The following is a 16,913-nucleotide window of genomic DNA, read 5'->3' as shown; positions in this document are numbered from 1 at the left end:
CCGTTGTGTACTAAAGAGTACCAAAATGTGCAAATATGTTGTTCTTTAGTGAAGAAATGGTTTCTCAAGGTTATATCAGTTCAGTGGGCGTGTCTTGGTCTGTCATGTGACTAAGATGCGAGGTTACTATGTGTCAAAGCTGTTCCTGCCTGGCTTTATTAGCCTATAGGGAATCAGCCGTAAGAGCATTTGGTCATCGTGGCGTGATTCACATCGGACCAAACAGATGATTGATAAAATACATAACGCATTAGCCATTGGGCCTACATATTACAGATGCCTGTTGAACTTTGGAACATTTAATTACCGACGCAAACACCCCTTAAATGCTTAGTAGGCTATACAACGCCAAGGACTCGATACTAATACAACTCTTGGATACAAATGTATGGTTGACGTTAATAGCGCATATCCAAGAACCATACACTTCCAAATAGTCACGACTCACGATATAAATGAAGCCTCGTTGGGTTAAAACCCAGGCCATCTTTATCGGTTTATCTCTTTGCGTCCTCCACCATAGTTATCCCCAATCACCTTGCTTACGTCTGACCTACAAGCCTTCCAGTTGGGGGAGGACATTGCGCAGCGTGGCTAGCTAGCTAGGTGAAGGCGGAGGAAACCACGGGGATGATGCTCGAATAGGCTAGGAAGAAAAAACCGCTACCGGCTGCGCTCTTTCAGAGATAAACTATGAACTGGTTGGACGTCGTCTGGCACTGACGAGGTCTCCCCACTGTGCTGCTTCGTGTAAAATAAAACCGGCGCCTCCTTATCTTCCAGATTGTCGGCGTGTCACTGCAGTCGATGCTGCATCTTTTCTCCCCCTTTTTTTTTTTATACCGGTACCGTGTGCTGCGACAGCAGAATCAATGAGACAGACATGCTCGCCTTCGTATTGGTCTCTGGGTCGCTGTGGATTATATTAGGTGAGTTTTTAAAAAAAATATTATTTTCGAAATGCCTTTTTCTCTTTTTCCTCTCTAGGGCTTGCAGTAGGCCTATGGATGATGTCTGCCTTCATGCATGGATCGAGGTGGATCAATTGCCTGTCGTTTCATTACCGGCGTTTTCGGTTATGCCTGTAGCCTTCTTGGTAGAATTCAAGTGACTGCAGGTTGCTGCTAAATCTAAATATTCTTGATGTACAGCCTACATTTGTGAGCATGTAACCGTATACCGTTATAATAATAACAATAACGTGTAGGCATTGCAAAAATAGATCGGTTAAACACATCCAGGCTATAATTGAACTCACCATAGGCTAGAACAAGGCTTAGCAATGCACAGCATAATTGCATAGGCCTATAACTTGTAGTCCTATTTCGTTTCGTTGGATATTATATCGGTAAACGACTGGGGCAATTAATTGACATAGGCCTACTGTCAATTGGTTATACTGTGTTGGGAACATTGCTTTAAGCCTTCGCTAAACGTTTAAGTTATGTCATTTTGATATCCTCCCTCCCACCCACACCCACACCCACACCCATTATACAGTAAAACAGAAGTCAGTTCTTTGGTTGGGCAGCTGCTTTTGGGTCGTGTGACATTGGTTAAGAACTGGACACAGGTCACGTCAATGAAATGGTTGCATCGCTAATGTCGGAGCCAGTCTAGTTCATACAGTCACAATGCTGCAAGCATCATAGGCCGGCAGCCAAGGTAGGCCAATTCATCTCCATTCCTAAACACAATTGTGAAATGTAATATAAAATGGTATGTTTAAGCCTAAAGGCCGCTAGCAAAGTCAAGTAATTGCTGATATATCTATCTATATATATAGATAGATATATCTATATATAGATATATAGATATATCTTGTGCACACTCTACACAGCAATAATGAAAGAGATGAGGGGGAAGGGAGACTGACGTGGGTGAGTGACGCGTTGTAAAAGCCGCTGCCTATTGGTTGGAGCTGTCCAGGACAGAGGGGTGCTGAATGCATGCGGTTTACCGGCAAGTGCGCAGTCCCACTCCCGTTTTAATTTTTACCTCCATCGAGGGGTAATCGAAAATCAATATATATTTTTTCCTTTGGAATGTAGATCGAAATAAACAGGGAGTTTGGAATTGTTGTAATGGTAAATAACAAAAGCTTGTTATCAATAAGCTACATTAGCCTACACCGATATATGCCACGCCTCAAGATTAATAATTCATTTTAGCCACTATGTGGTTTCTCTTACAAAGACATGTACACCTATTACTGTTCCTTTTTTTTTTTTTTACAATTCAGTATGAAAATGGATGCCACACGCTAAAACAAGTTGAGAGAGTCTGAAGAAAAAAAGCAGCCTCGTAGTCTGACTACATATTTCAAGGTATGACTTGTTTAGTGCCTTTCGAGTTCATATCGTGAAGTATGTCTCTTGAATGGGAAACTTCGTTCTTTGTTTTTTTCCCCCTGTCGAGTTGGCCCACAAATTCAAAGAAAACCAACCCATAGCACATTTTGTTAAGAATTCAACCACAACAGATGCATTTCGTTAGCCCGTTAAAAATTCATTAGCATTATTGGATACCTGAAAAACCATGCAAGTTTAGGGTTACACCCCAAATCCAACCGCATATATTGTATGTTATTAGTCAAGTCGTTGTCCATAGTGATTTTAAATCAATAGAAGTCTTTTGGTCTGCACTTCACTTGATGTGTCAGTGCCCATGCAGTGATGTTTTATTACTGGTTGAGTGGCTCTAGAAGCTGTCTCAGCATCCAATGCATTCTCCTTCTTTCTATGTGGTGTATTGGTCTGAGACTATTGATGCAGAGAAAAGTGCTGAGCAAGGTTTTCCTGATGCCTGCTACATGCTTGTGGTTTCACATTTCTTTTTCATTACTATTGCACATGAACAACAATTACATGTGAAGCATAAGCTATCCTAACAAATAGCAAGTTGCCCTACAAATCCAATTCACTATATGCTATATTTATTTTACATACTACATAATTGACTACAAAATACGCTTGATTTTGTGATATATAAAGTGTTGCCACAGCAGCAGTTGCTGTGTACATTTGACAGTCAAATTATCCTTCCATAGACCTCTCCCATAGAGTGAGGATAGTATTTGACCAAATTGTAAATTTGCATGTGTGTGTGTGTGTGTGTGTGTGTGTGTGTCCGTGACGTGTGTGTGTGTGTGTGTCTGTGTGTGTGTGTGTGTGTATGTGTGTGTGTGTGTGTGTGTGTGTGTGTGTCCGTGTGTGTGCATGCACATCTGTGTATGCATGCATCTTCGTCCTATTGATATTTCAGGGTGTGCCTTTTTGTTTTGGTTGTTTCCAAATGTTAAGCTACAGGATAGTATGTACAAAAATGACAAACAGAGAGGGGGAGAGAAGAGATGACACGACATGCTACCTTTAGTGTGCATAGAGAGCAGAGCGAGCGAGAGTGACAGGGAGAGGGCAGAAGGGGGTGGGGGCGAGAGCAGAGCGTCTGCTGAGCTCAGGGTGGTGTGATACGGTGGCCAGCGAGGCTCAAACTAGGCCAGATCGCTATTTCCTTCAACCACGGTGGCGGCTTTCTGCCGCAGCTTGCCCTAGCGTTATCCTTCCCATGGCAACAGGAAGGTAAGCAGCAGTCTGCGCAGGCCGTTGGTATATCCGTAAGACATGCACAAATGTACGCCACATGCTCCGCCAGCGATACCCTCTAAGTGACCATTTTTGCTTATGTTTTATTCCCAGCTGCCTGGCACACTCATGCACACTGACCCTAGTTACAATATAGCCTATAGCTGGACAGAAAAAACACAGGATCTTCCTTTATTTAGTCGCAGGGGTTTTAATGAAGCAGCATAAAGGGACCTAGTCTTCTTCCTTAAGGATGACTACAGGCAACTGTCTAGTTTGGGGAAGACAGTTTACTTAGTTGTATTCATACAGTCAGTACCCTTTCAAGATAGTTAATATTATGAATAACAATTGATCAATCAATCATATTAATTGCCTCATATAATGGTGATATTGCACCATATAACCAACCCCCTCTCCCCTCACCCCACCTACACCTACACACACACACACACACACACACACACACACACACACACACACACACACACACACACTCACACACAGAAACACACACACACACACACACAAAAACACACACACACACACACACACACACACACACACACACACACACACACACATACATACACAGAAACACGTATACACATACAGAAACACACGCACACACACACCGAAACACACACACACACACACACACACACATACATACAGAAACACACACAAACACGTACACAGAAACTCACACACACACACACACACACACAAACATGCACACACACAAAAACACACACACACACACACACACACACACACACACACACATACACATACAGAAACACACACACATACAGAAACACACACACACACATACAAAGGTCAGTTGCCGGAGAGCAAGTTGACTGAGAGGGGAGGGAAGGGTCTTGGGTGAGGTGGGTGATGGTGAGGCAGGCCGTGGTTGTGGCTGGTGGTGAGGTGAGTGGTCACCCCACTACAATGGAAGAGTCACCTGTTGAGAGAGTGGGTGAAAGAGGGTAGAAGAAGTAAGGGTATACCTTGAATAAATTATGAACTTTGAGGGGCTTGGTTTACGTGAGTGTTTGTGTGTGTAGGAAGGGGTGGGTGCACTACTGGTCATCTGTTCCTGTACTAATAGGCTGTAATCCCCTTCGGGCTGAAAACTAATCGCTGCTGACTGCTCGCAGATGAGGAGATGGGGCGGAGCCACCAGCGTTCCCCCCCCTGCTGGTGGCTCCACCCCCTCTCCTGCTCTGCTGGTCAGACGCTCCACTTAAGCCTCTGAGGTCACAGGAAGTGGAACAGAATATTTCAAAATCTGCTCCTTCCCATTCTCCTTCCTGGCACCTGAAATGTGTTTATGTCTGCACATTGACCTTCACTTTCTATTTTGTATCAGTTCCTTTTTAAGTATATATAGTATATATAACCCTATCTAAACCACTAACCACCATATATATATATACATAATATATATATTGTTATGTCCACTCAGTTAGAGTGGACAGAACAGCGTAATTTAGTTTTTACTAGCTGCTAGTGGCTCAATCTCACATTGTGACCTAATTCACTTATGACATGCTTCAATCTAAATTTAGATTTCAAGCAAATATGGATTGAATGTTTGTTTAGGAGCAGGTAGCCAGGTTAGACATCTTGCTCAAGGGTGCTTGTCAGAATTGTATATATCCTGCTCTGGCACCTTTTGTTCGCACACCTTGGTTGCCAAATCTACCTTTAAGGTTAAAGGACTGTGTGCCTGAAGTCAACCTCAAGTGGATGTAATAGCCTGTGGCTAATTCCATGATACCCCTTTGATCAACTGAACAACTTAATATGTGTATCTTGCTGTTGAATATAATTTCAAAACTTTATTTCATTACGCTCTTCTCCTCCGCAAAATCCATCCGGCTCCTCTTATAAGTGTCTGTGTCTGGCCGTGAAGGGTCATATTGTTGCGGTTTATTTATCAACCATGCTGGTTTAAGTAGTGTCGCCTGGGAAAACATCTGGCACAGCTGTAATCATCTTCCATCAGTGAACCATAGGAATCTATTGTAAATCTGTGAGGCTGACCAGCCAATCCAGCTCTGTATTCATGCTCTACATTCACTAGATTATATACAATATGCCCTATGTGTTTCTGTTTGATGACTGTGTGTGTGTGTGTGTGTGTGTGTGTGTGTGTGTGTGTGTGTGTGTGTGTGTGTGTGTGTGTGTGTGTGTGTGTGTGTGTGTGTGTGTGTGTGTGTGTGTGTGTGTGTGTGTGTGTTGAAGACATCTTTATCACTGCATTAATAAAAAGAATAAGGTACAATTTTCAATATTCAGTGGAGCTTCTATTTCTCATTCATCCTCCCATTCCAACCTACTCTAGGAAGGAGATGGAGACTTGTGTATTTACTTTAATACCTCAAGGGTAAAGTACACGCTGTTAAAGTCTGGAGTGGCCTGATCACCACACCACTGTTCAGGGTTGAAAAGAAGTCAAGGGGACACTAATGAAGGCCATTGGGTTTGTGTGGACGGGTTGACAGGGGGCGGAGGAGGGGAGGGGGGGGCACTGCTGTTGATGTTGAGCACTCTGACACCAGCTGAAGTAACACGTCTGGAGAAACCCAGCGTGGGTGGACCTAATGACATTCCCCCTGCATGTCTGTGAGTGCTCTTTGTGTGTGTGTGTGTGTGTGTGTGTGTGTGTGTGTGTGTGTGTGTGAATGTACAGTCTTGTGAGTGAGTGTGTTGTGTGTGTGTGTGTGTTCTAGGTTACTACAGGACAGAACGCGTACATGGCAGTATTTGCAGTGCTTTTTATTCTTTTGAAAGAGGCACATGTACAGTCCAAACTCAACAGCAAATGCATCCGTAAGATCCAACCACACACTGGATGGTGGCTCTTTATTCCTGTTCCTGTGTGGCAAAAGTGGAAGACTTCCCCTTAACAGTTCATGAGAAACCCATTTACTACACAGTATGCAAGCATATGGATTTCTTCTTAATTTCTCTCTGTTCCTCATGTGCCTGCTTGTGTGTGTGCGCATGTGTGTGTGTGTGTGTGTGTGTGTGTGTGTGTGTGTGTGTGTGTGTGTGTGTGTGTGTGTAATTTGTCCAAACCGAGGACAAATGTACATACAATTTATCTATATTTATCTATATATCTATTTAATCTATCTAGTTCTGCATCTAATAGAAATCTTAAAATAAACAACTGGATGCTTTGCTTCCAGCCATACTTAACGGTTTATTTGTAAAGAAAGAAAGTCAAAGTCTTTAATACAATTATTGGACTGCACGTTATTCACTCACTCATTGGCAACACGGTAGGCAAAAGATCAAATACGATGAAAAACATAAAAGAGCACAATGAAAACAACCATGGCAGGTATACGGAAAAAGAAGGAAAAGAAAACCATCGCTCAAGCATCGTCCCTCCCCTCCTCCCCCTCTCAGAGCTGAGTTCCTCCCTGATGGAGAAGGTGCACGGCCAGGAGATGCTCAGTGGCCTGCGGCTGCCGGAGATAGAGGACCTGGGCCAGTTCTTCCGCTCGCTGCCCACCTCCACGCTGGTGGGCATCGGGGCTCTGACCGCCGTGCTGGCCTACTGGCTTTCCTCTCGGCCCCGCCCCATCCAGCCGCCCTGCGACCTGCGCCACCAGTCCCAGGAAGTGCCGGTAAGACTCAGCTGGGAGGGGGGCCAGCATGGCCGCTAGTGTTTACGTGTGTGTGTGTGTGTGTGTGTGTGTGTGTGTGTGTGTGTGTGTGTGTGTGTGTGTGTGTGACACACACACGCAGATGACAGTGAAACGTATTTACATAGCACCCGTGATGTCACCCATTGTTTTATGCATCAATGTTATGGGGTGTTTACAACAAGAGCCTTAGATACCAGTCAGGCCAAAACTCATTAATATTCAATCCTTAGTAACCTTTTCATGAAACATAAGTGCTGATCAGGACTTCAGGACCATCGGTCTCATCCTTCTGGGCTTCTTATCAAGATTTATTCCCTTTGTTTGGAGAGTTTCCCCCTTGCTGCTTAGGGTTAGGTTTTATATAACGTGGGCCTTTGAAGCCCTTGAGACGGTTACTGTGATTTAGGGATATACAAATCACATTGACTTGATTTAAACTTATACATACATTCTATCAACTATGTGGCTACATGTGGTTGGGAAATACACAACGAGCATGCCAACATGCTAGTGCTAGCAAGGCTAATGAGCGATGACGCCAAATCTAAAGTGCCTGGGCCGCTTTGAAGTGGACTTGTGATTGATTGAATAATGGGGCTGATCGTTTTCGTTTGATGGCGAGTTATTGCGCTCCCCTGTTGCCAAAATTGTCCTTTACGTTCTCTGAGTTATTCACCTTCAGAATGGTTGAAGGCAGCTATATTTCCCAATTGACTTCCATTATAAAAAATAGCTTGGTGAGCACCTGCAACAGTGTTAAATTGAATTTACACTGTGACGTCATTTTAGCTATCAACGCAAAACATTCCACATAACCGAAGAAGGGCCCACCGATTTATAAGTCCCTAGGGTTCTCTGAAGCAGACTTGTGATTAATTAAATAATGGTGGCCCATTTCCTAATCGTATTTGCGCCTAACTCAGCCATAACTTCAGCCATTTTTAACAGAATTCAAAAAATGCAATAACTTAACAGGCATGATCAGTGTTTTCAGTGGGTGGGGGGGGGGAAGTTGGGTTGCGGGCGGACGGGATTGTTGACGGGGGGGGAATTTACTACAACAGCTCTTCTTTATTATTCTGTATGGATGGGAACAACTTAAAACACTTACAAGTGAGTGAGAGCGTGAGATATTTATACTTAAAAATCGCGTTCAAATAAATTCAAAAAGCGGAATCAATTTGTGGCGCTCGTTGTTGAATCTGTGGCGCGGCTGCGCCACACATTGGTCTATGTATGGGAAACACTGCATGATTAAGGAGCATGTGTAGCAAGTTGTGGGTCATTTGGGTTTACAGCTTCAAGTCAAGGTTTTAAAAAACTACAGCAAAATACATCTAGACAGATTTTCAGTTTTGGCAGGGCGGGGTCTTGGCTGTTTAACTTTGCTCTCAAGTTATAGCACCCCTTGTGGTCAGAGCAGTATAGACCCTAGACCTTTTTACATATGCCTATTTATTTTAATTTCCAGGTTTGGAGTGATTGATTTTTGCATTTTTCCCTTTATATATTAAATATTATATATATATATATATATATATATATATATATATAAAGTATGCAATGTTTGGTCTATAATAGACGCGCAATGCACTGATATACTGACCCAAACTTTTGTAGTGGTTTGTATTTTATACCACAAAAAGTGTAGGAGTAGATAATTACTGAAAATCAGAACCAACGTTGCTGATTTTAGCAATGTCATTGATTAGAGCAGAAGAATAATCATGAAAAGATGAAGACACAGAAAAACAATAGTGTGGCTTGCTTTGCAACCACATCAATTCGTGTATAAGATAAATGTATTCGAGTTTGTGCAATTCAGATGAATGTTTGGTTATGATGGGTGCACTCTACAGGATAATTAGCCCCATTTTGTGGCCAATATGTTAAGAGTTTTTTTACTGATCGAGGGCCTAACCGATTCAAAATCACAAGCATTAAACATGTTCAATATTTACCATCCAATATCCGGTTGCGTGGGGGCAACCTCGACGACAGCCCAGGACGCAGGCAATCGATTGTCACATGGGAAAGACGATAGCCAATCGGGAGCCACACTGACTTTACGTAATACCAACAAGTCATCACATAATCATAACAGAAGCCATGGCGGAAAAAGCAAAAGCAATTTCTTCAGAAATGGAGGAACAGAAACCAGTCTGTGCTAGAGTGTCAGTTCATAACAAATACCTCAAATACCTGTGTGTGTGTGTGTGTGTGTGTGTGTGTGTGTGTGTGTGTGTGTGTGTGTGTGTGTGTGTGTGTGTGTGTGTGTGTGTGTGGGTCTTGTCTCCATGCAGGGAGAGGACGGGGGTCGCAGGTCAATGATTGGAGACAGCTCCAAGCTTTTGACTCATTACCATGATGACGCTCGGACCATGTACGAAGTGTTTCAACGTGGTTTTCATATATCTGGTGGGTAGGAGAACAGCACACACTACCGCACACACACACACACACACACACACACACATTTAATCCCACATATAATATATACTCTATCTGACACACACACACACACACACACACGATCAGATGGATCCGACTGGGATTTTCGTTGCCGTTGCGATGGGTTTCCTCTATCAGCGACGTATACAATATAAACAAATTATATAAAACAAAACCCCAGCCTCTTTAATTTTAAAATAGTATGTCAATATTTTGAATTAATAGGCCTACATTTTTGTTATATATGTAAAATGTTCCTATATATAGCCTATTATTATAGCTTACATACTAATATTTTTAAAACATGGGAATGCGAAATGCATCCTGGGATATTTAACAGTCCCAAGTCCACACGAGTCACCTCCGATGCATCCTCGGTGGAATGGCCTCATCAAGAACGCATCGAGAACACTTCTGTACTTGGAATTGGAACAGTACTTGGGCTACCACTGTTGACGTTTCACGAGAACGCAAGTACACGAGTACAGACGAGAACGCAAATTGAGAAACGGCCAGGCACAAAACCCTAAAACCTGCTGCAAACTGAATGTCTGAAGTTGTGAGTCAGCGTTAATGTGACTAATAAAAGAAGAGCTCACACACAGCAGAGGAAAACCCCTGTTTCACCCTGCCCTCACTGTTAACTGACACACCGTACACTGTAGGGTGTCTGTGACACCCACTTATTAGCATAATGATACAGAGGCCACAATGCGATATATCGAAGTACGAAGTATCGCAATGCACGATGATTCAGAATAATGACCATGTCCTACACAGAATTTACTACAACAGCTCTTCTTTATTATTCTGTATGGATGGGAACAACTTAAAACACTTACAAGATAGATTCGATTTTAGATGCAACAATCATTTTCTGATTTCACTTGACTTCTATTTGCTGTAAGAATGTCCACCTGACATATCAGTTATTATATAAAAAAGTAAAATACTAAAATAATATGGTGTGTGTGTGTGTGTGTGTGTGTGTGTGTGTGTGTGTGTGTGTGTGTGTGTGTGTGTGTATGTGTGTCCAACAGGCGACGGGCCCTGCCTTGGTTCACGCCTCCCCAACCAGCCTTACAAATGGATATCCTACAGAGAGGTAGGCCGCTGCCGGCTCCATTAACCGGGTACCTCAGCACTATCAGAGCCAAAAGGGCGGCTCACAGAAGCAACGCTTTGTCAACAAGAAGACTGCCGAGGATCAGAGGAGTTGATAGAGAAGCCCTCAAACCTTTCACATCAAAACTCATCATACATACGGGCACACTCTCTGGTTGAAAATGTGATGGCCGGCTTCATCAGTGGATTGTATTCCACATCGTTCCAGACGGTTATCAGGGTTCTGCAGAAAGAAGAAGACAGTGCACGCTGCACACATTTCCTGTTTCAGCCACAGACACACAAAGGGCCTAGGTGATGCAACAGAGTGTTGAGTGTTGACAGGGCACTTTTTACAGTAGTTATCACGGTTCTAGTATCAAGATCTGGCAATCAACACCATTTCAACACAGCAACTTCATTGGAATTAATTTCAATTAGATCAGATTAGACACAACTTTATTAATCCCCCATAGGAGAAATTAGTTTGTTGCAACAGCCCAGCAGCAGTGGAAATTCAGAAAATGTTAAGATTTAAATCCCATGTTCGGTGACTTTGGTGTTTTAGTTTGGTAGACTATGAAGCAAAGCTAGCACCATCCATTTATCCCCACCAATGCTACTTTAATGAAGGCTGCCTCGATGTTGACTCCTCGTGTGCTGCTGTAGGTCACAGCGCGTGCGGAACACCTTGGTTCTGGTCTGCTGCACCAGGGTTGCCAGCCCACCCCGAACCAGTTCATAGGGGTCTTCGCCCAGAACCGACCTGAGGTGACGCCCTTTCTCATTTTTCTCCCATTCATATTTTGTGACATGGAAATGTGACAATGACATGTGTGATGTTTCAAACATGCACACACAGATGCACACAAATTGAAACACACATCAGACGCACCTCTTCAAAGTCCAACATTAATGAAGAAAATAATCTTGACTCACTCTGCCTGTATGCTATCTCTGTTTCACCAGTGGATCATTTCTGAGCTGGCCTGCTACACCTACTCCATGGTGGTGGTCCCACTCTATGACACGCTGGGGCCAGACGCCATCCGGTTTATCATAAACACCGGTGAGGATGAACACCATGACGTGCTACTCATGTGCTACTCTGTAAGGAGGAGCACATGATCACAGACACGCTGAGCCCTGCCACTTGGCAAAAACAAAATCTAGACTTCTGCAACACCACAGCACAAACTCACCCACACACACACACACACACACACACACACACACACACACACACACACACACACACACACACACACACACACACACACACACACACACACACACACACATCACTTTTAGTCTTGCAGAATGAATGAGCGCATGAGTGTTTGTGTGGTGAGCAGGTGGAGCTATGGCTCCATGTAGACTACAGTGTGCGTGTCTCAGCAGGGCCTCTTTCCTAGGAAGACAACACCCACCTTTTTTCTGCTGAATAAGATGCCAGGAATGATTACACTTACAATAAATGAGAATCGACATAGTAAATCACAGTTTGGATGCAGAAAAAGAATAGCAATGTAATTGATTAGAGCAATGTTGGTACTAGGCTGACTTTGATTCGTTTTGACTTAAAGTTGAGTAAACAATAACTGTGTCACTCTTGAACTTTAGCTCCCTCTCTCATTGCTTGTGATCTGGTCACATCATGAATTGCAATGCCACATTTTGTGTTAGTGGTAATAGGTCTAATATGATTGGGAACATAGTAATCTAATCTGATAAGATCGTATACTTTAGAAAAAACTGGAGTAAAATCCAGTATATCCCCAAAACACTAAGTGAATGTTAAACTCTGAATCAAACCCAGGGAACTGTCTTTTTATGAAGCTGAGGTGCCTGTAAGTGTACTCAGCGACATCACGACGAAGGGACACCTTGTGTGTGGATGTGTGGAGCTCTGCCCGGGCATTAGTTGAATGACTCCAAGAGAGGGTTACGATTCCCGGACACTTCAAGTATTACGCCACGGTGTAATCTCAAAGTGTAATCTCAAAGTGTTAGAATTCCAGCTGGAACAACGGGTTCACTGACACTTAAAAACAAAATAATCCTGGTTCAAAATGTCATCACAAATGTTGCATGTGCTTCTTGTTTCCTCTTTCTAGCGGACATCTCCACCGTGATCTGCGACAAAGCGGACAAGGCCAAGGTGCTTCTGGGTAACGTGGAGCGACGCGAAACCCCCGCCCTTCGCCGAATCATCATCATGGACACCTTCGATGCCACCGCCCTGCTGGAGCAAGCCCAGGGCTGTGGGGTCACCATCCAGGCCATGGCGGAGGTCGAGGTGAGTGTGGGGGGGTGGGGGGGGGGGATGCGCTATGGTCAGTATAGTCCACGGCAGGGGTCGGTGGCAGGGCTGTTCCACTCCCAAACGAAATGGTTGTAGGTTCCCTGCCACAAGGACCCAGGGTGCTGATGTTTGAACCGGTTTATTGCGGTGGCTGGAGTCATATGACACACAGAGCTGGTGTTGCAAGCTACCATGGCTGAGATCTCTTAAGTGTTTCTGGTGATGGCTGATTTAACCTCGGTGTGCAACAGGTGTGCAGCCTCACCCAGCCCTAGAGTCGAATCAGTCTGACTCAGGCCAGGTGAAGCTGCTTCAACCAGCATATCATCCACACACACTACAGGAGCCTAACCTCTACTTGTTAAAGAGGTTCCACCATGCTCACTATTTTCTACCTCATCATTGGTCAAAGGTCTGCGTTCTATATTGGTCCAATTTGGAAAAATGAACGGACGTTGGACGGTCAATGGGCTAACTTCTCTGCAAATGTTTTGCAGAAACTGAGTTGATGTTACAGGCTTATGAAGCAGTACATTAGAAAACAGCAGAGCGTGACAGTTCCCCTGGTAATCTATGTATGTCACTTTGGATAAAGTCTTTTGAAAAACTTGTAAAATTGTACAGTATCTAGGTTCAATCCCAAATGCCCGCTAAGTATATTCTGCTTAAGTGTGAGCATCCTTCATCAAGATGCTCCTTAAATAGTCTCATAAATCAGACTTTGGATTAATATCTAAAATCCAATGGCAGACAAGATCAAATCATGTTGCATGTTGATGACCGGGTTCTGTAAGCTTGTCATTGGCAAACATAAATTCAGGTTTCAAATCGTGAAACCGGTTCCTGTAGAAATACATTTGTTCAAATCCCCTGCTGAAAGCTTCATTCTCTCGTGCGTCTTTGGACTATAGCTCCGCAATGAAACAGGAAACAAGAACGGCGTCTTGTTTCCTGTTTCATTGCGGACCCCTTGTAGTTTCTAGTTCCCAGCCCAAGCTCTTTGCTGTATCGCCTTGGAGGTTCTGCTGTAACAATAGTAGGACTGTTTAATCCAAGATTACACATTATATGAAAACGTACAATAAACACTGATGTCCTAGTGTTACTATCAAGTTCACTGAACCCTGTTCACAGTTCACAGTTCACAGTTATCCTTCCAATACTACTAAAACAATTGGGACAACTAAACGTAATATTATTAGCACTGTTAGTAGTTCTGCTCCTGCTACAGCACAAACTGTAGTACAACAGAAACTTCTGCTGCTACTATACTACTACTACTACTACTACTACTGATACAGCTATTTTTGTAATGCTTATAATACAATTACTTCTAATTCAGCTACTACCTTAACTAGTGCTACTTAGCCTGACATCGACAATTCCCAAATGAAATCCCAGGGGCCTTGTCAACGGGCGCAGACCAACAACCAATCAGAACAATGAAACATGTGACATATCAGCGGCAGTCATCTTGGTTGATGATGAAAACTGACTCAATGGTGCTCCTATAGGGCGCTCCGCTGTACAGTCTATTATTAAGCCCGCCCCACATTAGATAAACGGTTGTGATTGACCCGACCCAGGCCAGGTGGGCCACCATATTCCAGAGCAAATATCACAATAGCTTGCAAATAAGTATTGTTTGTGAACATACAGCTGGATGAAGGAAAGACACTGTGCCTAAAAAACTGCCTGGCATGGAACAGGTTGAGCAGGATGCATGTTTTCTCCAGGTCCGGTGAGATAAACAAATGAGGCTGGCACAGTGCTGCTGCAGACGGCTGCGTTGGCACGATACAACTTTATTAACATTGTCACAAATCAACCAACTGTCACAACTCATCCTCATCAACATCCTCATCTTCAAACTGCTTATTAGGTGGGGGTGCCAGGGGTAGCAGCACCAGCATGTACATGATCGTCATTTATGAATAATTATTTATGTTTAAAATAAAACATGTTTTTTATATTCTATATCTTTATTCTGGATTTAGTGTTACACTTTTGTCCGTTTATCCTTTCATTTTATTTTCCGTTCATTTTATTTTAAACTGTTTTTTTTTTTTTGCAATTACTGCTGAGAATTGTCTTTAAAATCACTGACGGACATGTCATTTGATTTCCTCTTCTTCAAACTGATTACTAAATGCACATGTTTTCCTTTGTCGAAGGCCCTGGGAAGAGAGCACCATAGAAAGCCCATTGTAAGTACACCACCTGTATATTGAAATATTTGTTGTCTTAGTGATGCACGGTTTCACAGGACATTCTGTGTTTTTGTGCCGATTTGCTGACTCCTTGTCCCCAATGAGCTGTGGCAAAAAGTTCAACGTCTGTAATGTTTCTCCACAGCCCCCCGCCCCGGAGGACCTTTCCATTGTCTGCTTCACCAGTGGCACCACAGGTACAGCTCCACATCTGAATGACAACTCCAACCCCTTTGTTTTTGGCACACGGTCCATTACTACTGCCCGTTGCCATCACATGGATCAAGATTGCTTACGGCATGTAGAGCCAAACCCAAAATATATATATATTTTTTAGATTTGATAAACAGTGTGACATAGAGACATACCAGTACTTATGTGTTCAAGTTTAAGGGTATATATTTCAGGAAATAATTCCAGAAGGGGACATTACCTAGAAGCATCCATTTGCCTGGTATGTAGAATAGTGTGTCATACCAGGTTTCTGTACATGATAGGATATTGTAACCCCTCAGGCTAGCTCGTCCTAGATTTACCGGTAGCATACTTTAGACACACAGGTTCCGCCCATCGCTTTGGTAAACAATGAGGTGCACCTGATGAATTCGGAAAATGTATGAACAAGAATAGCAACCTTTTTAATGACACTTTTTCGGGCTGCTGGCCGCGGGCCTGGGCAAGGTTGCTGATAACCCACCCCTCCCCTTGAAATTTTTTAAAGAAAAAAAAGTTTAAAGAAAATCTGTACGATTCTTAAAAACCTAAGACAACATCACCTATTGAAAATGCATGTAACAGAAATGTGGTTGAACGTGTTTGTGGTTAAGCACCAGAGTGGTTTAACTGCCCCCTACTGGTGGTTTAGAGATTTAGTACTGTCAAACGATCTGTGTTAAAATGCATTGTTATATACAATCGTTGATTATGTAACCAATAGCAAAGAGCTAATAATATACATTTATATTGACCTATATAATCATCATGGGTGGTATTGAATCACAAGTGGACGTTTCCCCCAAGGGAAAAAGAAAAAATCTATTTTATTCTTTCTATCTGTTGTGTTGGTTTTATTCATTGGACACACAATATGGAACACCATTGAAAACATGAAGGGATAGCTTCAGGGAAACACATTTAGACTGTGTCGGTATGATGTTGAATCTGGGCCTATCCCGGAGGGGGGGTGAGATAATGAGCCAGAATCCCCATGGTCCTTTTTCTTCTTCTTATCAGTTACTTGAGTTGGTAAACATGAGAGAGTTTCACCGCTGCTTTTCTTTTACCCCCACTCTCCTCTCACACAGGAAACCCCAAAGGAGTCATGTTGACACATGGGAACGTGGTGGCGGACTTCTCGGGCTTCCTCAAAGTCACCGATGTAAGCTTCCCACGCCACTCGTGGTTGGACGTGCCGCCACCAGCTTAACAACCTGCCGCAGCAGTTTCATATCATTTTTATGGTCATCATATGGCTAGACCACATCTGCTCCTTTCTATCCCTCCCTCTGTCTGTCTGTCTGTCTATGTCGGTTACTATTCCCATCGCTCTTTTATTTACGATATTTAACATGTGTGTTTCCTTTATCCA

At 43.2% G+C, this 16,913-nt stretch overlaps 1 protein-coding gene across 5 annotated transcripts in view; it reads left to right on the top strand.

Moving 5' to 3' along the window:
* The first annotated feature begins 221 nt into the window (after window positions 1-221).
* The window catches only part of acsl6 (acyl-CoA synthetase long chain family member 6), a 26,963-nt gene continuing 10,271 nt past the window's right edge, over window positions 222-16,913 (top strand). The window contains exons 1-11 of one of the 5 annotated variants that reach the window (XM_084474559.1): window positions 222-929; window positions 2,243-2,327; window positions 7,014-7,234; window positions 9,559-9,673; window positions 10,747-10,811; window positions 11,480-11,581; window positions 11,780-11,879; window positions 12,928-13,109; window positions 15,290-15,322; window positions 15,471-15,522; window positions 16,630-16,703. In XM_084474559.1, coding sequence (XP_084330685.1) covers window positions 7,031-7,234; window positions 9,559-9,673; window positions 10,747-10,811; window positions 11,480-11,581; window positions 11,780-11,879; window positions 12,928-13,109; window positions 15,290-15,322; window positions 15,471-15,522; window positions 16,630-16,703 — 927 coding nt within the window. In that variant the 5' untranslated portion in view covers window positions 222-929; window positions 2,243-2,327; window positions 7,014-7,030. Of the gene's footprint in view, window positions 930-1,517; window positions 1,666-1,891; window positions 1,963-2,242; window positions 2,328-7,013; window positions 7,235-9,558; window positions 9,674-10,746; window positions 10,812-11,479; window positions 11,582-11,779; window positions 11,880-12,927; window positions 13,110-15,289; window positions 15,323-15,470; window positions 15,523-16,629; window positions 16,704-16,913 lie in introns of those variants that run through there. The other 4 variants (XM_084474560.1, XM_084474558.1, XM_084474557.1 and 1 more) reach the window with 4 other exon arrangements.

Source organism: Micromesistius poutassou, assembly GCF_964030765.1.
Source record: "Micromesistius poutassou genome assembly, chromosome: 10".
In the NCBI taxonomy this organism is placed as follows: domain Eukaryota; kingdom Metazoa; phylum Chordata; class Actinopteri; order Gadiformes; family Gadidae; genus Micromesistius; species Micromesistius poutassou.
The sequence above is the reverse complement of the archived record's forward strand: the minus strand, read 5'-3'. Positions and strand labels throughout refer to the sequence as shown.